Here is a 22,739-nt window from a genome sequence, read left to right on the forward strand (position 1 = left end):
GAGTCTTAGATCAGATCTGCTCTCTGAAAACTGGGCATTGGTATTTTGGCTGAGCTTCCTGAAAGAGGGAATTGCCTCAGTGCTGTTTGACCACCTCTGTTCAAGGCCTGGTGCATTTAGTGTGAATAAAAAAGTTACACTAAGAAAATACCCAAACTCCACATCACTGATTTCTCCTCCAACACTTAACTGGCAAGACCCCAGTGTTTGCTAGTAGTTGGCTGAGGGATGACAATATTTTGTTGTTAGATTATTCAATTTACACTCTGTATAGAGAAACTTATTTTTAAGGTCTCATTGGTATTATATCTTGCAATCTTTGTCCATTCCTTGATCTTCTAAACTGTGAGAACTTTAAAAAAATGTTTAGTCAAATTTCTCTGACAAGGTGTATGTTGGGGGCCGGCCCAACTTCCATTAATGTCAATGGATAGACTACCAATGACTTTAATGAGATTTGGATCAGGCTCCTGAAGTAAATGGGAGTCTTTTCATTGACTTTAATGGGAGTGAGATCAGAGTCCAAATAATAAATGATTGATATGACAAATCTCCCTAAAATTAATATATAAAGTTTTTATTTGCTGGGAAACCTTGTTTTCCAAATATACTATTCTATAGATAGATAGATAGATAATTGAGAATGTAGTGCATTAAACTATAAGGAATTTAAATGTATTTGATTTGACACAAACAAGTCCTGTTACTGAAATAAGATATCTAATATAAATTCACATTACCGCCACATCTGATGAGGAATTAATCTACTTTTTATAATTGCAGACTGAATTAGATAAACGTATACAATAGTCTCATTGAGCACTCAAACTACATAACTGGGAAGGACAACTTCAAAGGCAACCTGCATAATACAGTTATTTTAAAAGAACCCAAAGAATCTATCAATAATGTGAGCGCTGATTGAGAACAGAAACTTGTGTATTTGTTTTTGGACCAAGAATTTTTTAGGAGGTGAGGGGTGACACAAGATTGCATACATGATCAAGACTTGCCTAATTTCTCAACGAATACATTTTGGTGTTCTGATTAGCTGTCTTATTCTGTGATTCTTGTAATTTTGTCAGGTCAATTAACTGGAGTTCAGTGCTAGAGAGAGAGAAAGAAAGAGACAGCCGGGGCAGTGCTAGCTTCATTAGATGTCAGTTGCTTAGGTACATTCTGTAATACAATCTGTGCATGATCATTTAACCGTAGTTGTTTACATTGGATTAAAAAAAATCTAAGGAAGAAAGTAAATTGGAACAATACACTGCAATTGCAAACAGATTTCTCCCGCCAAATGCGGAAATGGATAATTTCATTGCCAAAAATTATATTTTATGAGACTCGATTGCAGGTTGCTATTGCAAAGACAAGTTTTAGACAAAGTTTTTACTTTTTCCTATAGAGATTCACCATTTTATTTCTCCCATCTCTCTTACATCTGTCTCTCTCTCTTTCTCTTTTTTTTTTTTTTTGTCATATAGAAGATAGATGAAGAGAATGAAGCAAACTTGCTAGCAGTTCTCACTGAGACACTGGACAGTATCCCTGTGGATGAGGATGGATTGCCTTCATTTGATGCACTGACAGATGGAGATGTGACGAACGAAAATGATGCTAGCCCTTCACCAATGCCAGACGGCACCCCTCCGACTCAGGAGGCAGAAGAGCCGTCTCTAGTAAGAACCCTTCCTACTGTTTAACAGGAATTGGATGTGCCTCTGGCTACCCGCTGCATGGGTATGATGTAGTCACAGTAAGGTCTGGACTTTTCATTTAGACTGAAACCAAAGGAAAATCAAGTCAAATACTAAAACTTGCCTAGAGGAGAGGGGGGCAAACCCCAGGATAAATGTTAAGAACTTCTATTGAAAAAATGTGTTGAAGAGAGAAGTTTTAATTTGAGATTCTTGTTCTAGAGACTGACACTTTTGGTTATCATTGCATTCACATCAGTAACCATAATGTTTTTAATTCCCATTTCCTTTCTTTGGGCTCTGTTTGTATGTAGAGACTTCACTTCTGATAATGGGTAAAGAGATCCCCGTTAATGCGGGCTGGATTTGACACTAGCTGACATGCCTTTAACAATGACTTGACCAGTAAGCACTAGCATAGTGCTAATAGGGGTGGGGTGTCAAAGGCAGATTGTCTGCCTTTAGCTTTCTTCCCTTCTGCAAACGGTAGCATCACACCTGCTTCCCAAGCATCCTGCTGTTGTGCAGGTTGCGTAACCTCACGGATAGTCAATTTTTAATCTCTCTCACTCGAAGGGTATGCTGCGTTTGGAGGTGTGACTGCAGCACAGGTTGCAATCGCCATGCTAGCTATTTAGCTAGCGTAGCTAATAATAGCAGTGAAGTTGCATCAACTTGGGCTTCAGTGCGAGCGTGCAATGCGAGTATGTTTCTAGGACCTCCAGTGCCCTTGTACAGCCTGAGATGAAGCCCATGCTGCCATGACTTCCTTGCTATTTTTAGCCAGACTAACTAGATTAAAGCAATCGTGGGTATGCCAGCCCATGCTGCAGTCACGCCTCCAGTTCAGTGTGGCCGTATCCTTATGAACCCAAAGTGAATGGACTTGTAGTGCAAACCCATTACTTTTGCTTTGGGGTCCTGACTCCTGATCTGGCTTTTGTTGATGTCATTTTATTATTGATTGCTATAGGAGCAGGATCGGGACCTTAATTGTAATAATTCACATGTCTGTTAAGGTGACTTTTCTTCTGGATAGAACGGAAATGTTCTATTGTTGGCTCTGATCACTGAGGAGATTCTCTTTTGCCTTGCTTTGCAGAAAACCAAGGCAGTCATTATTTCTTCCTGCACTGCAGTATACTGTAGTACAGGAAAAGGAAATACGACAGCAAGCATCAGAGAAAAATCAACCCTTTTTTGCCCTGGGGATTACAGAGGACTTTGTTCTGTGTTAGTATACTCTGCTTGAAGATATTGATGTAACTAATTTTAAGTAACTGTGCAAAATAAGATAAATTATTTTAATCCTTAGAGATGCATAACTTTTCTCTCCCCAACCCACCCCCCTTCTTCTTCCCTGATGTGTTTGTAGCTTAAGAAGCTCTTGCTGGCTCCAGCCAACATTCAGCTAAATTACAATGAATGCAGTGGTCTCAGCACACAAAACCATGCAAACACTAATCACAGGATCAGAACAAGCCCTGTGGTTGTTAAGGTACAAACTTAATCTTTATAATAAGGCAAAAAAAGTAACAAAGACTTCTATGCTTTCAGCAACTGAGTAAGCAGTAGATCTATATGTACGGTATTAATCTGCCCAGCATCCTGCAGCTGCTTCAGAAAATGTGAACAGATTATAGATTGTGTTCCAAAAAATCACCTGAGCTCCTTTATGCTGTGAATAGTTTATTTATGCCTTCTCTCTTGGCATTAAGAGGTAGTCCCACCGTCTGTCACTCTTTGCCCACTCTATTGATATACAGAATAGTAGGGGGTGCAATAAAATTTGCTGATGGGCTGATGTTGTTTATGAATGACTCCAAGATGCAGTACTGCCATTTTACCAGCTGTCTAACCTAAGAAAGATTGCACTGGAATCTCGGCAAAAGGTCTGTCTCAGCCATTAATTGGGTAGAATGCTGGCAATGACATAATTCTGTTAGCAGGCTGTATTAAACAATGTTTGTCTTGCCATTCACTGTAACTGAAAACAGAGCATTTAGGGGTACTTAAGAGAGTTGTGAATACTGGGCTCAAGCAAATCAGGAGCAAATTAAGGTTTAAACCAGTTTATTTTTTTGTTCACAGTAAAGGTGCTATAGGGTCTTGTTAGTTACATGTTGCTGAGTAGGAACATTGAAACGTAGGAGAAATGAAATAAAAAGCAGCATAAATGTCATTTAGGAATTTTAAATGTAATTTTCTTTCCTTGTTCTGCAAACAATTATTCACAGCTCATAGATCTAGTACACTTAGACTGAACACTTCATTGAAAATCTCATCTCTTCAGAAAACCTATATCCATTCTGATAAGGTTCAGTTCACTAATTTTAGCTTTTTTTTTTTATTATGCCTTGTTTTTAAGACCGAGAATTCATGGAGCAATAAACCGAAGAGCATTTGTCAACAGCAAAAGCCACAAAGACGTCCCTGCTCTGAGCTTCTCAAGTATCTGACTACAAATGATGACCCTCCTCAGACCAAGCCAACAGAGAACAGAAACAGCAGCAAAGACAAATGCATCTCCAAAAAGAAGCCCCATCTTCAGTCTCAGGCACATCATTTGCAAGGTAGGCTTGGGACCCAAGAACGCAATTTTGGCAACAGCGTTAATTGCAGGAAGCTGAAATGCAATGACAGTGAAAACACTAACACCCAGTACTTCCTCTATTCTTTGTATTGGTATCCGTGTGCTGTAAATTCAGAAGCTGCTCAGCATAGAGGGAATTAACAGTCAGTACAATGAAGTTAGTTAAATGTAGCCTTTTTAATATAGACAATTTAAATCACAATCCCCTTAGAAAAGGAACCTGAAAATTTTAACCAATTTACAAACAATTAACAGACACTGAACTGTCCGCAGAGGTTTAACCATAGAGTTCTGTATCTCTAAGAAGTACTTATACATCTGAAGAAGCTGGGCAAGCCAGTTCATTAATGCGCTTCTTTCTTTTTGCCAGTGTGAAAATGAAGGCATTGTTAACTTGCCACATGTGCCTTAAGAGACAATAAATAGTGCTCTTGCAGCTACTGAAGAGGCAGTAAATGTGTCATTCCTGTTACAGTGAGAATGCCAGTTTGTATTTTTATTTTGTAAATAGTTGAAGGTTTAGAAACCAGCCTGACCCTTCTCTCTCTCTCTCTTTTTTTCTTAAATTTGTTCATGGCCAAAACTAAAAATCTGTGTTGACATTTAGCATCCTCCCATGTACAAAGAGCTTGGCTGGTGTTGTAAGTAGGATCTGTGGCAGAGATGCAAGAACTTAAAGAAGCTCCCTTGGCAGACATTTTCTACTCTTTTCTCTCTCCCTCCTCCCTTCAGCTAGGATAAAGAAAAACTCTATAGGCTTATGGGCCCAAAGGGAGCTTATTTAAAGTCACTGTTATTTTAAAATACACATACTTATGTACTGGCGGTGCTTCCAAGAGAGCAAGGTTCTGATCTCAGTTACATCTGTGCAAATCCAGAATAATTTCACTGAAGTGAGTGGCATTTACCCTGGTGTATCTGAGATCGGAATTTGACCCGAAGGTTGCTACTCTGATTTGTTAAAGCAGGAATAGAGTGTCAGTTCTAAACATATGCATCTTATTTTTGTTTTGTTTGCCCCCATTTCCCTGCCTGTTACCCCATCCCTCCTCTCAAACTGCATTTTGACCCCTGATTAATACAGCTAGGTTTAAATCTTCCCTCCCCCATCCATTTTAATCTTCTCCCAGCTGTAGATTCTGACCTTCGTAGTGTGGTATTACCCATTTTGGATCAAATTCATGTAAACAAGAGGCTGCTTAATGCCAAGTGACACTCCTTTCTGCTGGTTTTAGCAGACTGCTTCAGAGCAAAACCAGACTGGATTGTTCAGGGATGATATGGGTCTCTCTGCTGAAATTGTGCTGAAACAACTTGATACATTCAGTGTAAAGATGTAAGATAAGTTGGGTTTGGGCTAATGGTGAACAGGAGGATTAATACGTCCCAGTATGTCTGTATCTGTCTCTTGTCTTTTACTTACATTGCAAGCTCTTTGGAGCAGGGACTGCATTTGTACAGCACCTAACACAGTGGGGTCCTGGTCCATGTGTGGGGCTCCTAGGCACTACAGTAATACAAATAATACATAAATAATAGAAAAGTCCCTACAAAGAATTGTACTTACGGGAGTTTAAACAGAATTTGATTGTTGGCTGTGGCTTTAGTAATATTACAATATTGTCAATAGTATTTTCTTGAGTTCCTGCCGTTCAGTCTCCAGCCCCCCGAAAAATTTATTTTTTCATCAAATACTGCTCTAGCACACCAAAGCATCGCAATTGATATCAGTGCATAGGTGCAGCTGAGAGCAAAATTAGGCCCTGAAACAAAAATGGTCAAAACTGGGCAAAGATACGCTCCTAAATCTTTATTCTGGTGCCTAAATGTGAACTTGGAAATGTAATTTTAGGCACTTGTTTTTGGAAGTCTCGTCCCTTATCTTTCAAAACCAAGAACATATATATTATAAATACAAGAGATGTGTGAAACTTTCAATTTGAGCAACAAATGCACTTGAAATCAGCCTTCCAAATTCAACCCACATTCCCAATCAGCAGTAGTTTGCTTAAACATTTAATCAAAGCTGGATAATGCTTTTTTTTTGCTCCATCCGTAAATATGAGCTTGCTATTCTGTTGACTGGGAAAGCTCACTCAGGGTGAGTCAGATGGCATTTTCCTTTAGGGTCACTATCTCAAATTCACATGAATGTCCACAAATCCATAGAGGCTGAGCTTGTCTGTGGTCTTGCAATGAGATTTGCCCATGAGGAAACTGGGTTCTTTTGAAACTGAACATTTTTAATCTACAGGAGGAAGCATGCCCATGTGAATTTTTATTTGAATTAAAATAGAATAGAAATTGGAAGTTCTAATAAACAGCTAGTAAGAAAATTGGCATTGTATTGAGTAAATATTTCCTCAAAATTGTGTGTGAGGGTGTTTCTTCATAGCTGTTGTACTCAGATTCAAGTTCAGTAGCACACAAAACCACTAATTGGTGTAGTGGTTTATAGCTTGCTACGTGAGTTTAGGGCTGTTTGAGAATTAGCCACTATCTGCTTAAATCTGGGGTCAAATCACAGGTCTGAGAGCTAGCATCTGAGTTCAGTTCCCAGCTGTGTCCCAGATTTCCATGTCACTGTGCCTCAGTTTCCCAGTCTGTAAAAAATGTGTTATTTTATACTTCTCTTTGCTGTTGTGAAACTCTGGGGGAGATTTTTCAAAAGCACAAACAGTGATTAAGCACTTACTCTCCATTGAAAGTATCAGTCATCTGTAGAGCACCACATAGATTTTACTCCATAAGGGTGGATATGCTTCCACAAACTTTGTTTCTGCTCATTGCCACTATGGTTGAAAATATCTTGATGCTTTTTAGCCACTTAAACCTGTAGATAGCCATTGGAGACTTTGGCAAGTCTTAATGAACACAAACATTTGTCTAGTAAAATATGTATGTGCCTAGCTAACATGTCTAGAAAACACCTATTCATCTCATGGTAACTCACTAGTTAGTATATGGCAGCAGCCATACTGGATCAGACAAGGGAGCTGTCAATTTCCTATCTCAGGCTGTGGGCAGTTCCTGATGCTTCTGAGGAAGGTGAACAGACATGCTTAATTTTCCTTCTTGAATTTTCATAGAAGGAAAAGAATGCCTGGCTCATGAGGATTGGTGTAGACTTTTTAAAAAGTGAATGATCTCATTGGGAATACTCTAGAGTTTACAAAAATAATTAATTTGCATGTAAAATCCTTTGATGTCAGTAGGAATTCCACACCAGGAATGAATGCAGATTATGCAAGAGTCAAACTCTGGACAAGAGATCTGCAGTACAGGAGTGCTAGAGAGGAAAACGTTGTCTTAAATAATTAATTTGCAGAAGAGACCCCCCCCCCACCCCTCGTAGCTGTTCTTGATACAACACACACTGCCTTTAAAATTAAATCCAACTCCTGCAAACTAAAATTTGCAAGTAGTACTGTTTTTAATTTTTAATCACTTTATTAGCAATTAAAGAAAGCTTAATTGGTTGAAAATATCTTAGTCCTTGGTTTGCTTTGTAAAAAAGGCAGATCTGAACAAATGGAAACTACAAAAGAGTTGTATTTTGTAACTAAAATTTTCTGTACACTTATGTTAGTTTAAACCATCTCTGACTATATCTGTGGCATGCCATAGTTTGCAGAATAACTTACAAAAATTTGGATTATAGCTGATTCAGTGTTGGCCTCACAGAAACAACTTATTCTCAACCTTGTATATAGAACTGTATGCTGTAGAAATAAAATCAACTGAATATTCATAACGTCCTGGTGCTTTGTAGTTATTCTGCTGCTCTCATTTCCAAATAAAAGGTGAACTGTAGCTTAAATTAAATCTAAGAGAGACAACATTTTCACAGCATTTCTGTAAATTTCTCCATTGACTGTTAACATGTACCACTCTATTTTCTGAAAAGTTCTTTGCATTTGGGCTTTATACCATACTTCAAAGACTCAGTAATTGATGTAAATCAGTGTTGGAATTTAGGTGCCAGTAATAAGGGGTCAGACTGGATCTCGTTTTTATTTAGCCATCAGATAAACTGAGGTGCCTTCTTGAACTACTGGAGTTTAGCCCTAATGGACTCAGGTAGAATTCCTGCACGGATATAAACAATATACAAATATAAACTTCTGAGTCTTCACAATATTTCATAATCAGTTTCTTTTTTTCCTTCTTCAGCCAAACCAACAAGTTTATCACTTCCTTTGACACCTGAGTCACCAAAGTAAGTATTAAGAAATGTAAAAGTTTACAAAAGGGAGGGGGCTTTAATACATTTTGGCTACAGCAACTCAATTTCAGCTTGTTTTTATAAATGTGCCCTGTCTTCCAGTGATCCCAAGGGTTCCCCATTTGAGAACAAGACTATTGAACAAACCTTAAGTGTGGAACTCTCTGGAACTGCAGGTGAGAGATGTGGAATGTGAACATTTTTTTTCTGTAAGCCTGACTTTTTTTCTTTGGTAAGAAATGTATCGTGGGATGCTAAGGAGGTCTTCAAGGGATTAATTTTAATGGTTTAGCGTTGACTCTTTACCTAGTTGCCTCACATGAGGTAGGTTTAAAACTGACTTCAAACCTACAAGTGGAGCACGGTTTCAGGAAAAATGTGAATGAAAGCATTTGTCTGGAATGTTTCCCCATTCCCTCAGAGATTTGTGTAGTGCCGAGCATTGTTTTTCAAATACAGATCCCCCAGCACAGAATACAGAGGTTGCAGATGGAAAAGTTGTATCATTGAGTCAGTCTGATGCTAATGTAAGGCTGTTCTCTCACTGCACATTTTGGTCAGTTCTAGATTTAAATGCTACAAAAGACAGAGTTTCTTCCTCTTTCATTGGGAGACTATGCCACAGCCTAAACAGAATGGTTTTCTGATATTCATCTTAATCTTTCCTTTTCTTAATTTCATCCCATTAACCCTCTTGATACCTCCTTTGAGCAATCTCAATCATTCCTCTCCTTGCTCTCTGGTGTTTTCATCCTTCAGATATTTGTAGACTTTCATCTTGTTCCCTTTTGGTTGACATTTCACCAGGCTATACATGTTTAACTCATTTGCTTTTGCCCACAAAAGTCAGTTACTCCAGATCTCAGATTATTTCTGTTGCTTTCCTCTGAATGCCCTCCAGTTTGTCTGTATTATCATGGGAATGAGGTGCCCAGAACTGAGCACAAGATCATGGGTATAGTTGCACCAGCATTGTTTAGAGAGACTATTGCCTCCCTGCACAGCACAATACTAAAAGACAGTGTAGTAGAGATGTGTTTCATTCATGAACATGTACAAGGGCGGATGCTGAGATATAAATTACTTAAACTGTAGCAGTGTTCTATGAAGGTCAGATCTACAGCTGGTGTAAATCAGCCTAGCTCCATTGATGTCAAAGGCTGATTTCTGCAAGTTGAGGATCTGGCTCTAAGTTTGTAAAGGCACTTTGGACTATTGATTTCATGCACACAAAATCATCCTTTCACTTCTTCAGAAGCTGCTTCATTAATTCAGCATTTAAACATAAACGAGGCATCCTGATAATCTGCAGCCTTAGTTGCTCCTTATTCAAGTGAGGGAAAAAAGGTTTTTTGGGCAGGAGACCATCTTTCAGTTCTGTGTTTATACAGCACCTAGTACAGTGGGGTCGTGGGCCATAACTGGGGCTCCTCGGTGCTAATGCAATACAAATAATAATAACGATTACTTATCGTGTCAAACCAGAATGGTATGCAGGGTTGCTCTAGCCGTGTTGGTCTCAGGATATTAGAGACATAAGGCGGGTGAGGTAATATCTTTTATTGGACCAACCTCTGTTCGTGAGAGAGACGAGCTTTCAAGACACGCTTGGTCCAATAAAAGATATTACCTCACCCACCTTATCCCTAGAATGGTGACATTTGATCTCTTGGGAAGAGAAGGAACATAAGGTTCTTTCAGTGGAGCATCCCAGGGCAGGTGGTACTAGTGGGTAGGGAGGAAGAGCTCCCCATAGTGTGCTGCTGGTATCTGACTTCTGCAGTATAGCACCCAGACAGCACAGGGTATAGCACTTGGTAATCCACATAACAGCACAATCATGTGTGTGGGAGTCTGTTGCCATTGAACCCAGTCATTGAACAAAGATGCTATATGATGTAAAAGACACCTTCCTTCCTCCCAATGGACCTCATCTTTATAAAACCAGATCAGATGTCTTTGCAAAACCAGAATAATCATGGCAAACTACCGTGTGTACTCATGGAAACCGGGTGAGCACCAGAATGGCTCAGACCCAGTGGAACCACCTTCGTCGTCACTGCAAAACACGTCAGGACAAGACCAGTCTTTTGTGAGGCACAGCAGCAGCATTATGTTAAGGCTTGGATTCTCCTGCCACCATCTGAAGGAGGAGGTGGTGACATGATGAAGTTCCACATGATAATTGTTGGAATGGCTCTACGAAGAGCAAGCTGTCATCCTTTCCAGCCTAGAAAATCAGGAGCCTGCACTTCCCATCGGCAGACTGGCCAGAAATAAGAAGTCAATATGACTTGAGGCTTTGTAGTGGTGCCACAAGTCATGACAGTTGGAATTGCTCTGGTATTATCAGGTTCATTCCATAGATTCTCCTCTGTGTGTAGCAGAAAAAAGTAAAGTCTATAGTTATGCAATCCAACCACGTGTAGCACTAGCAGGTAAAAATACTGCAATGTGCTGATGGGTAAGTGCCACCATTGGATGAGCTATGTGAACAAGAGCATTATACCATGGATATACCTTGCCTTTTTTCCGTAGACCGTGTCACTTCAGTTAGTTAATAAGTGGGCTGGGGAGGGGGTCAAAAAAGAGAGGCGGAATACTGGCCTTGGGAGTTGACACTTGGTTTACACACAGCATAGAAGACTACCTAGCAGCACTCCTGCCAGGTGCCACATCATAGCTATTTCTCTCGTACATCCAAATATTCGCCTTTTTGGGGGGGGGGGGTTTGTTGTATTAATCTGTGCCTTTTTGTACATATGCAATGTGCAAACAGGTGAGTGGAAGTGACCCATTTTCCAGTGTATTATTATTTATTTATTGTTTGTATTATGGTAGCGCCTGGAGACCCCAGCCCTACTGTGCTAGGTACTGTACAAGCACATAAAACAAAAAGAGATAACAATCGAAGTGGGCAGTCTTTTCAGGGTCAGGGCCTAATCAATAATAAAAGTAACAGTAGCAGTAATGATTAATAATACTTAACAGTAGTATAAAGAAAGCCCCTCGCAACTCCAAATTCTACCCAGATGACTGCATTGCTCAGTCAGCTTCTACAGCACTCGCACCGTCTATTATAATTTAAATGGCAGTTGCCTTGATCTCACTGCTGAACTGAAAAGACCATTAGTGGTGTTGCTTGCACTATCAAAGCACAAAGTATGTTAGTATAAATTGCAGCTGCCTTGATCTCTCTGTTGAAAGCAGATACGGTTCCCTCACCAATGAATTAACTGTACATTAGATAAATAAATAAATAAATACGTGACAGCATTCCCCACTCCAGCCATCAGTGTTCATCACACGTACGTAAAATTGAATTAAAACCTGTTCTCTTACCTAAATGAACTTTTTCTTTAGAAGGGGTTGCATATTATACATATGTGTACTTTTTTTCCCCTTTCTAAAACTGAAAAAATAATTTCCGTTTTATAATTCCAATATTGCCTACAAACTTCATATAACTCCAGGAAGTTAAAAAAAAGAAAATAGCTTTTAGAGGGGACAGCACATGTGTAAGAGGTTCTTAGTCTGGAACATACTCCAAATTGTCTACAATTAAACATCAAGTCCCGTTGCTACATAAAATCACCACTCCCTGGGCTTACTGCTGGTTAAAACAGTAAAACCTCTCTGCCCTTAACCATATTACACAAATTCTACATTGCAAGGCATAAAATAGTTTCTTAAAGGAACATGTGTGTATGTCACAATGTACTGTGGACTGCTGGAATGTATAGAGTAAATACAGGGGGTCAAATGTCCCACGTTGTGTCATCAGCAGGAACTCCAGTGGAGTTCAACTGGCTCATGCTAAGGCTAAACTGAGTTGTTGATTCAGAGCTGCTTATGGAGTCTGGAGAAAGCTGTACAGTCAGCCAGCCAGCAATGCGGTATAAATGTCCCAGAAGTCATTTTGCAGGAGTAGGATCATGTGGGCTAGCAGCATCCCCTCTAGCAATCCTAGGAGCAGAAGGAGAATCCTGCTTGGCTAGCAGCAGGAGTAGCAGTAGCCCCAGCTGTAGCAGCACATGGAGAAGCTTGTTGCTGGTTGTCATCAGAAGGAGCAACAGTATCCAGCTCAACAGCCCCATAATCAGCACAGTCCTCCTGACTGGCAGCAGAACCAGTGACAGGAGTCACCACCCCAGCATCAGCAGCAGCAAGGAGCAGCAGAGCCCCTCTCGCTAGATCTCAAACAGGAGTGGGGCATAGGGCATCATGCCAAGCAGTATCTGCTTCTGCAGTATCATTCGGATAGGCCAGAAATAAGCCTGACACTGCAGGACTCCAGTAGTGATTGGCCTCCTCTTGCTTGTCAAGCAGTTGCACTTGTAGCTCTCTAGCGGCCGAAAGCCTCGCGTAAGCAGGTTCTGTTCCCTCCTCATTGGCTGTTGCTGGTTCTGCCTCGCCCCTGTCTGTCTTCAGGACCCACTCAACCACTGCAAGCTCTTGCTCTCTCCTATCCATGACTCATTCCTGCCAAGCAAAAGCAACACGGTACACCCAGTGATAAGCCACATCTCTGCTTTATGCTGCTCACTGGTCAAAGGGCCTGTGGCCTGGTCCTTCCTGACAAGCTCTGGTGCTTCCTCCCCTATCCCCAATTCCCTCTGACGTTATCATGGTTGAGGAATTCCTCCCTGTCAGCCCTTTGTTAACCACAGATGTGGGGATCAAGTGACTGTTGGGGTATGCTTGGGGACCTGTGCTTTGTGTAGAAGTGATTGCAGAGGGAAGTCGTTCCTAGGTGCTGATCCCCATGCTTCAGTATCTGGCCACTGCTGCTCATGGTTTTTTGAAAATCAATGCCTTTCTCATCCCCACATACTCTCCCTGCCTCCTAACACGCTCTGTCCCAAAAGCACAAAGACATTGTATAAGGTGTATCAAGGGGTGGCTTAGTGCACACTTGCAGAATGGTGACACTCCTTCACACAAAAATCCCTGTATTTATGCGAGTAAAAACTCCTCCCCAAATTTTCATGCAGTCAAAATTTGGTCACTCAGAAAATCTGACAATGAACAGAGATTGAATAGTGATTTGGAATTCATATGTATTTTTGCAAACCCCAGTATTCACCCATCACTAGACTTGAGCAGTCCCTTGGTTGTCTGAACAAATACTTAAATTCTACCAGGCAAAAACTTGTTTGGCCTCAAAATGATTTCTGGTACTTGAGACAGAGAAAGAGAGATATTAGTCCAGAGGGAATAAAATCTAGTAAATTATTAGATATTTTCAGGGTCTATATTTGTCCTCTGCGGTAGTGACAACAGGATTAAACTGACTGCTCAACAAGCATGTAGTTTTTTATTATATGATGGCTATTTAATTTTATTATATTTTCCTGGCTTCTGCAGTCTTATGCTGTACAAAAGCTCTACCGATTATTTTACTGAATCAGGCTATTATCTTGCATTCAGTGCTTTAAGTGGCCTTAAATAATGTTTCTCTTGATAATCCCATTTTTAAACTCATAAGGTATAAAGGAATCCATTTTTAATAACCCTCAGAATCTCAGTGTGCTTGTACAAAGGTTCATCGAGATGCATTTCCTGAAGGATGTGAAGGCTCCAAAAATATACCAACAAGCAGAAGCATCATCAAACATTTAAATGCTAACAGTAACATTAGATTTTGCTGCCTATATGAAACAGCATTGTAAATGAGTCTTAAAAAGTCAAGATGTGACATTTACTGTAAATGTATTCCCCTAATTTATTCTGATCAACCTAGCTGAGCTAAATGAGTTACTAAGTTTTCTTTACTGCAGCTCAAGGAATGCGTCTAGGTGATATGAAAACTTCTGCCTGTCCTCACAGACTTTTCTCTAAAACAGGTCACTGAGCTGAGGTGGCGGAGCTGGCGTACATATGAAAGTCTGTTGTCACACGGATATAAGAAGTGGTGCTGATTTGGCATATACACTATTTTAAAGCAGAGATCATTGAGTGAGTTCATAGTATATAGATGGAGCGAGGCAAAGTACAGAGTTACCATTTTCCAAAGCCATTCAATTAAAGAAAAGTCCCTACAAAGAAAATGGTTTTATAGCATGTCATGAAAAAATACTTGCCTTTTACTTTAAAAAAAAAAGAGACTGTTTAAGGGGGATGATTGTAGCGTATGTACCACTTCTAACAGATTTGCTGTGCAGAAGTACATAAGTGTGAGTGATGTAGAGGTACTTGTTTATTATAGAGCACATTTCAATGCAGTAATCATAAATATTGCTAAGGTTGTGCTCTGTTGAAATATGACCTACATACTCTTGATTGTTTGTGTTACGTGATTTGTCTGACACCCATTACATTCTGGGTAATGGCAGCCATTTGTTGCTGTGCACAGCAGGCTCTTTTGACAAAAGAAAATAGGCAGCAATAAAAAAGCTATAGTCTGAATTACATTCTGCACAGTGCTGCACTGCTGAGAGTTTGTGCAAGTGTGTTAACAATGCTCTGAACTGCCTCTTGTCAGCCTTCAGCCTGTAATGGCCATCTGTCCTTACATAAATCTGTCAAAACCTGCTAAGTTCAAGAGAGAGCCCGGAATATACCTTGTACTGTCAACGCTCAAATGTACACATTCCCAGAGAAATCAGCGTGCGTGAAATAATTCAAAGGTCGGAGAATATCTTAGCACTACTGATTTAGGATCATGGTGTGAAATTAAGATTACTGTGTAAAGATGAGCAAAGAAGATACTGATGATGATAAGTACGGAGTTAATTTTCTCAAAGTTTAGCTGTTTGGATGCTGAGCATGGGAGGGGCTTGGAGTGGAGAATTCAGCAGTGACACAGACAAAACAAAAGCCAACTCCAAGCTTTGCTGCAAACTAAAACACAAACCTTTTATTCAAGTTTCAAATGTCCACTGAACTTTTTGAACAATTTATTTTTCATTTATGCTCACTTGTGCACTTCCTGCTTCTGTCCAAGAGCAGAAGGACGGGTGCCAAAATGCTATGAGGAAAACATTCCTAAGGACATTGCCAGTGTGGTTTTGCAGGTGAAAGAAACTCCAGTAGCCAGGCTCAGCACCTGGACTTTTAGGTTCCTCTCTACACCGAGCCTTGGTCTCCTTTGTGGTTGACTTAGCATCACGACTCCTGAAAGCAGTTACGCTGTGCGTAAAGCCAGTGCTCACATAGGGCCAGTTTAACAAAGGAAGAATGCAGAGATGATTTTATTTGGCATGTTACAGTATAAATAGTTTTTGTTTTGGTTAAAAATCAAAGGTAAATAAATATTTCAAATGCTGAGGGTGGAATGCTTGTTTTTATAGAAAAGCAGCACCTAGTGATGGGGATAAATATTTTCCCAGGTCATTCTTCCTGAAGGGGCTATTTTGGGTTGCTTTTTTTAAAAAAAATAAATATAAAAATTCAGTAATTAACCCTGGGGTCACTCATGGGGTATCAATTTACAAATCAAAATGCTCCTTGTGAATTTTATTTGACAAAAGTAATGGTATTTACTCATTAATTATTTGTTGATTCTGAGCCATTATTTTTAATCCAGAAATGGTGTTGTAGAATATCAAAGGGAATTGTTCTCTTCAATTTACCCAACTGACATTAGCCCATCTGGAATAGTCAGCATGCACATGTAATTGGCATTTGGCTAGTTTGTTAGGGGGTAGGCAAAGAGGAGGAGAAAATGGAAGGTGTGAACAGAAGGGGATAGTTGTACCAATCATGAATTTAAAACTTGGGCAGTTTTCTGAGGCAGCTTTAACTTGAGGGCCAGTGTTTGTGTATTAGGACTCCTTGTCCTTGATGGCATTCGAGGAAGGCCTTAGTACACATGAAAAGTTCATAAACATTATTTTCAAATGTTCAGACAAAATCAGGCTTTTCTTTTGCATCAGGTATTCATGTCTTGCTGTTCCTATCTGGTTTTTTTTTTGTTTTTTTGTTTTCTGGAACAAATTCATTGCCGCTAATGCAGTGGGACTCCCAGTCTCCATTTATGTCCCTTAGAGAGCACTATGCGTTGATGGAGGCTTTTCCTTCTTTGCTGCAAACTGCTATAAAACATGTTCCATTTGCATTGATCTGCTGAGCTCCATTGTATGGTTAAAAATACAAAACAAGAGGAAACTCTCTGCCCATATTTGAAATAGGCATTTTCTCATACTGTATTCACATTCCCTGTCCATTTTCCCTAGGGAAGTGATGGAAGGCCCATTGCTTGGGTATTTTAAAACTGGGCTGGACAGCATTAGAAGTACACTGCATTGGGTTCAGAGTTGGTGTAAAGGGTGGACTAGGTAATCTAGTATGTTTTTTCTGTCTCTCTTTGCGATATTTTCCTATCTCTGGCTCAGATTCAGGAAAGCACTTAAGCACATGCTTATCTTCAAGCATATGTTTAAATCACAAGGAAGTCAATGAGATGTAAATGAATGCTAAGTTAAGCATGTGCTGAAGTGCTTTCCTGAATAGTAACGTTTTCTTGAACAAGAGCCCCGATTTACTATTGTTCTAGATTTGTGAACACAGTTGTCCTTTTATGCAATGTGAATGTCTCCTTGTATGAAGTCTGAAGGAAACTTTGAGAGCAATACATTTTCTCCACACAGAAATATTGTAAAATTAGCTATAGGATGTAGCTTTGGCTCCCTGCTTTTTAAGGATTACATTAGTTATGTTTAAATTTTCATCTCTATCTAGAAATGTAATTTAATAAATTATCATTCTGCTGTGGAAAAACCTGGTAGTTATTGACATGACATTTATCTAGTCTTTATTTACGTATGTGTTTAGTTGATAAACTCAGGTAAGTGTCAGTCTCTCCACTTCATGATACTCCACGAATATTTAGTTCTAAATAGAATGGCTCATTGTGGCTGCAATATTTATTGTTACAGCTCACTTAGGTTTTTGCTGCAGAACCACATTTTAGGCAAAGTGTATTAGTTATGCTTACAGAAATGTATTATACATGCATTAGCAATGGTTTACTAAGTTAATGACCTGTGGAGGCAAAGAGTCATTGCAGTCAAGTTGGATAGTTGCTGTAGTTCCTTGCATTAGTGCACTGTGCATTACAGAAGTTACTTTGGTAGTATTCATTTCATTTTTCCAGATTTGCTTTCATCCAGGTTTTCCTCTGTTAATTTCTTTGGCCTCAGGACAGACTTCTTTGGTTTGGGAGAAAAAAGAAACTGTGTGAAAGCTAAAAGTAACATCCTCAGTATACATCTTATGTAATAAATACAGTTGAAGCTAGTGCCGGACTCTATCTCTCTCCGTATACATATATACACACAGCACATACACACACAACATTAAAGTGAGTAGTAGATGTACTTGTAAAAAAGTGACAAAAATAATGTTGAAGACCTTGGGGCAATGTGTTAATATTTGCTCGTGTGTTTGATGTTGTTAGCATTTCTGTCCAAAACACTAAATACTCTTGCTGGTGCATACCATCCTAGTAAAATCAATTTATGGTGACAGAAGTACTTAGAGAAAGCAAGTGGTTTTTTTCAGGCCATGGGAAGGGACTCTTGGTTTAATTTCTTTTTCAAAGAAGAATCTGTGCTTTCTGGAAAAGCATTTTTCTCTGTTAAAACTCTCTCATTTTTTTTAGGCCTAACTCCACCTACGACCCCTCCTCACAAAGCCAACCAAGATAATCCTTTCAGGACTTCACCCAAGCTGAAGTCATCATGCAAGACTATTGTACCACCCTCAAAAAAGCCCCGCTACAGTGAGTCTTCCAGTTCTCAAGGACATAACACAATCAAGAAGAGTCCAGAACAGTCTGAGCTGTATGCACAGCTTAGCAAGACAACGATACTGTCCAGTGGACATGACGAGAGAAAGACAAAACGGCCTAGTTTGCGGCTGTTTGGTGACCATGACTACTGTCAATCTGTGAATTCAAAAACCGAAATACACATTAAAATATCCCAGGACTCCAGACAACAAGAATTTAAAGATTCTGTACCTGGGTGGCAGTGTCAGATTTGTTCTTCTTTAGAACAAGACCAGTATTACAAGAGAGAGACTTTACAGGCAAGTAAGCAGGGTTCCCACTTTAGCAGCCGAAAACAGCTCCAAGACCAGGATATCCGGGCCGAACTGAATAAGCACTTTGGTCACCCCAGCCAAGCTGTTTTTGATGAAGAGGCAGATAAGGCCAGTGAACTGAGGGAAAGTGATTATAGTAATGAACAATTCTCCAAACTACCTATGTTTATAACTTCAGGACTAGCTATGGATGGCCTCTTTGATGACAGTGAAGATGAAAGTGATAAACTATGCTACCCTTGGGATGGGACAGAAGCCTATTCATTGTTTGATGTATCGCCTTCTTGCTCTTCTTTTAACTCCCCAAGCAGAGATTCAGTGTCTCCACCCAAATCCTTATTTTCTCAAAGATCCCAAAGGATACGCTCTAGATCAAGGTCCTTTCCTCAACACAGGTCTTGTTCCCGTTCTCCATATTCCCGATCGAGATCAAGGTCGCCATGTAGCAGATCCTCTTCCAGGTACTGTCTGAGAAATGCAAATGTATTTATAATGGACATGAAGGAAAATAATCCAGAAGCAGTTGAATCTAGAGCAGCTCCTTTTATTGCCTTTCAGATTATTAATCTTGAAGATAATGGGATTGTTACACAAAACACTTGTTGCCATTGTCCTTTAAACTTGCCAGTGTTGAATACTACTAGTGGAGACAGTCAGATCATAAACAGAGCAGTCAGTGAGAAATTTACTTAGTTAACTGATTCCATTTTCTGCAAATCTACCATGTGCCAATCTAGTTGCAATCCATATAAGATAAAGTTCATACTGGCTGACTTGGTGCTCTGTGTTAGCATGAATAAAGGATACTACAAAACAAAACACATCACTCCAAGGCCCCTAAGTTAACTATGAGATCACAAACTGTCACTAGAAAATCTCACTGGTTGCTTGAAAGAAATTGTAGGGTCAGGTAACATGTAGCTCACAAGAACATGGTGTCAGTAGACTTATACTAAATGACAGAAGCAAATGTCCTTTGTGTTTTTTCTTACAGATCGTGTTACTATTATGAGTCCAGCCACTGTAGACATCGAGCATACAGAAGTTCTCCTTTATATGCAAGATCACGATCCAGATCACCATATAGTTGTAGACCCAGGTAGCATGTTTTGTTTGTATTTGGCTCACTTTTTATTCTGTTCTTCTGAGATAATGAGATGCTCCAGAAATTGTATTATTCATTTTACTTTGACAAATTCGGGTACTTGATTTAATGATTAAGTTATATTTTCTAGATATGACAGCTATGAGGAATATCAGCATGAAAGACTGAAGAGGGAAGAATACCGCAAAGAGTATGAAAAACGGGAATCTGAAAGGGCCAAACAAAGGGAGAGGCAAAGACAGAAAGCAGTTGTAAGCACTGTGAAGATAATTTTCATTTTGAAAGCGGTTTTGGGGTGGGTGGGTGGGTGGTTGGTTATTTTTTTGATAGATTACTAAAGCTAAAACTGCGGCTTCCTTCTCTCTTTTCCTTATAATAGAACAAACAAAATCCACACAAAAATCTCTTCACACACATTCCTTAATAATTCTGATCTCTTAGGCTAATATGTGTTTTCATTTCAATTTTCATTTGATTGTACAATTTAATTTCTTTAAAGACACTGAAAATTGTGACTTTCAAATTTAGTCACAGTCAACAAACAGTGAGGCTTTACTAGACAAAGCTTTGTCACAGATAATAAGTAGCATTATTAAGCATTGGTCCCATCTCTTCATCATAAAGAAGCATATAAATATATTAATCTTTTAGAGAAGCAGCATCTGTTACAGTACATCATCTACCAATAATTGGCAACAATGTGACCCAAGTATGTACTCCAGCATTTCGCTTTGTTACACAAGAAGTAACAATACGTGTCAATAAGTGCACATCTTAAAACTCGTGTCTTCACCGTACTCAAAAACTGTACCCAGAAGGCCTGAAGTATAGTTCTGTGGGGGGAGGGCAAATTGGGCCCTTAATGACAAACACACCAGCTCAGTCTGTGTTCTGTCTATGACATTATTAATTTTAAGAGATTTTATAGCAACTGTTGAAACTGGCCCTTTTCTAATGAACAAGTGCTATTTAATTAAATATTTTTTTCAGAGTCTTCAAAATACCTGGTGCAGTGGGTTTTTTTCTATCCTAGGTGCCCCGGACACATGGGGCAAGGGCAAAGGGAGTTGTTGCTGGGATCGGTAGCAGTGTTGTAGCAGTAGGGTAGTAGGATGGATCCAGTAGGGAAGAACAGTGTCTGTCTTCTTTGGTTCCATGCTGTATGATTGGATTTGGTTCCATTGTATGATGGTCTTTATAAAACTAAATGTGGGGGATACTTTCAGCCTCGCTCCCCTCTCCTCTCCTTTTGGTGGTCTGTCCTAGTGTCCCCTACTTTTCTACTCGTTCTCCTGTTCTTTCCATTCTTCCTACTGCTGCTCCATATTCTGCCCCTCCGATTACTCTGCCCTATTCTACCTGCACAATTTGGGCTCCTTTAGGTTTCCACAGCACTCATCTAGGGCCTGATCCAAAGCCCACTGAAGTCAATGAGAGTCTTTCCATTGTTTTCTGTGGCTTTGTGTCAGACACTTACGCATTTAACTGATTGCAGCACTGACACATTTCTCGTCACACTTCTGGGGGCCTTAAATATTGAGATCAGGCCACAGAAACTGCAATGAAGGGAAGCAGTGTGGGTTAGTGGCTAGAGTACTGGATGAGGACTCAGGGGGCCTGGATTCTATTCCCAGTTCTACTACTGCCCTGCTGGGTTACGAACGGGAAATCACTTTACTTTTCTGTGCTTCAGGTTCCCCAGCTAATAAAATGTAGATATGATGTCTTTTGTAAAGCGCTTTGAGATCTATAGATGAAATGTGCTCTGAAGGTCTGATCCAAAGCCCATTGACTTTATCCTGGATCAGTCCCCATAAGAGTTAGCTGTTATTCATTTGTAAAATATCAGGCTTGTAGCTACTCAGAGAAGAACACTAACTTTCAGTAGCTGTAACTCTCACCTGAACTTCTTTGTTAGGAACAGTGCTCATCTGAAACCCAAATATACCTCCATCAGAAGTACTCAATCATGCAACTGAGTACATAGAACAATGTATGAAACTTAAAACAGCAAACACCTTTCTCTCAGGTCAGCAGCCAGTCAAGTAAAAGTGGGGAGGCTGTGAAAGGTTACATTGAGGCGGGGAGGGGGCGAAAATGAAAATGAAGTCTAGGTATCCGCAGCTGTATTTCCTGTATGTTAGAGGAGTTTTAGATATTTCAAAATCAAAACTCCATTAAAAAAGCAAGTACCTGTGTGTACTTATCCATAAATCAGTACTAAAATAATCTAGTAGTGTGGCAAATTATAGCCTGTTAAAATACCAATAAATGCAGCATAATAAAAACATAGAGCCCTTGTGTATGTTGCATCAGCAGATGATGGAATCCTATCAGTTTTTTGTCACCATCATTAGCTTTATAAAATGAAAAAAATGGTATAAAATGAAAGCAGGTTATTTCCTCCCCTGTGTGAATAAGCACTGTGGGTGAAATCCTTGCCCATTGACTTCATTGGGCCCAGGGTTTTACCATGGGTCTCTCTGTCTCCCTCTCTAATGCTCCTCTCCTTAGAAAGCGCTTTTCTCCCCAGCTTCTCTCTTGAGAGACTCTCCTCATTTCCTCTTCAACAACTACAATCTTTCCTTCATATTCTTTCCTTGGGACTCTCTTCCCACCTATCCCCAGATTAAGGTTGCTTTGTCGTCCACCTTGGGGAGTTTCCCCTACTTCTTGTTGAGTCTCTTTTAACTCTGCAAGGACTGATCCATGTTTTCCATATAAACATCAATTCCTGAAATATTAGGCTCCAGCCCACTGTCTCATGCTACTGAGGTTGGACTGGACAGATGTCTCTTCTCCACAAGAGACACAGAGCCAGGATCTCAGGAGCTGACTGCAGGAGACGTGCTAAGGAGAAGGTTGCATAAGACTGGGTAGCAGCAGGTATGACTGAGCTAAATCCAGGCAGGTATTAATGGATTAATATACAGAGTCAGCTTAAATGGTACAGCAGCTTAAATGCACACAGAAGATGAAAAAAAGACATAAGAATTGGGTAATTTAATCTGTCAAAACCAAATGTGCAAAAATGCCTTCTGATTGCACATGGCCAACAGTCTGTATATG

General features: G+C 39.8%; 1 protein-coding gene across 1 annotated transcript in view; it reads left to right on the forward strand.

Moving 5' to 3' along the window:
• The window catches only part of PPARGC1A (PPARG coactivator 1 alpha), a 76,386-nt gene that overhangs the window by 41,004 nt on the left and 12,643 nt on the right, over positions 1-22,739 (forward strand). Inside the window, exons 3-10 of the mRNA XM_077814614.1 lie at positions 1,488-1,682; positions 3,076-3,198; positions 4,069-4,273; positions 8,467-8,512; positions 8,621-8,694; positions 18,123-19,026; positions 19,560-19,664; positions 19,801-19,921. Of these exons, the coding sequence (XP_077670740.1) occupies positions 1,488-1,682; positions 3,076-3,198; positions 4,069-4,273; positions 8,467-8,512; positions 8,621-8,694; positions 18,123-19,026; positions 19,560-19,664; positions 19,801-19,921 (1,773 nt within the window). The remainder of the gene's footprint in view (positions 1-1,487; positions 1,683-3,075; positions 3,199-4,068; positions 4,274-8,466; positions 8,513-8,620; positions 8,695-18,122; positions 19,027-19,559; positions 19,665-19,800; positions 19,922-22,739) is intronic.

This window comes from Eretmochelys imbricata, chromosome 4 (assembly GCF_965152235.1).
Source record: "Eretmochelys imbricata isolate rEreImb1 chromosome 4, rEreImb1.hap1, whole genome shotgun sequence".
Taxonomy (NCBI): Eukaryota; Metazoa; Chordata; order Testudines; family Cheloniidae; genus Eretmochelys; species Eretmochelys imbricata.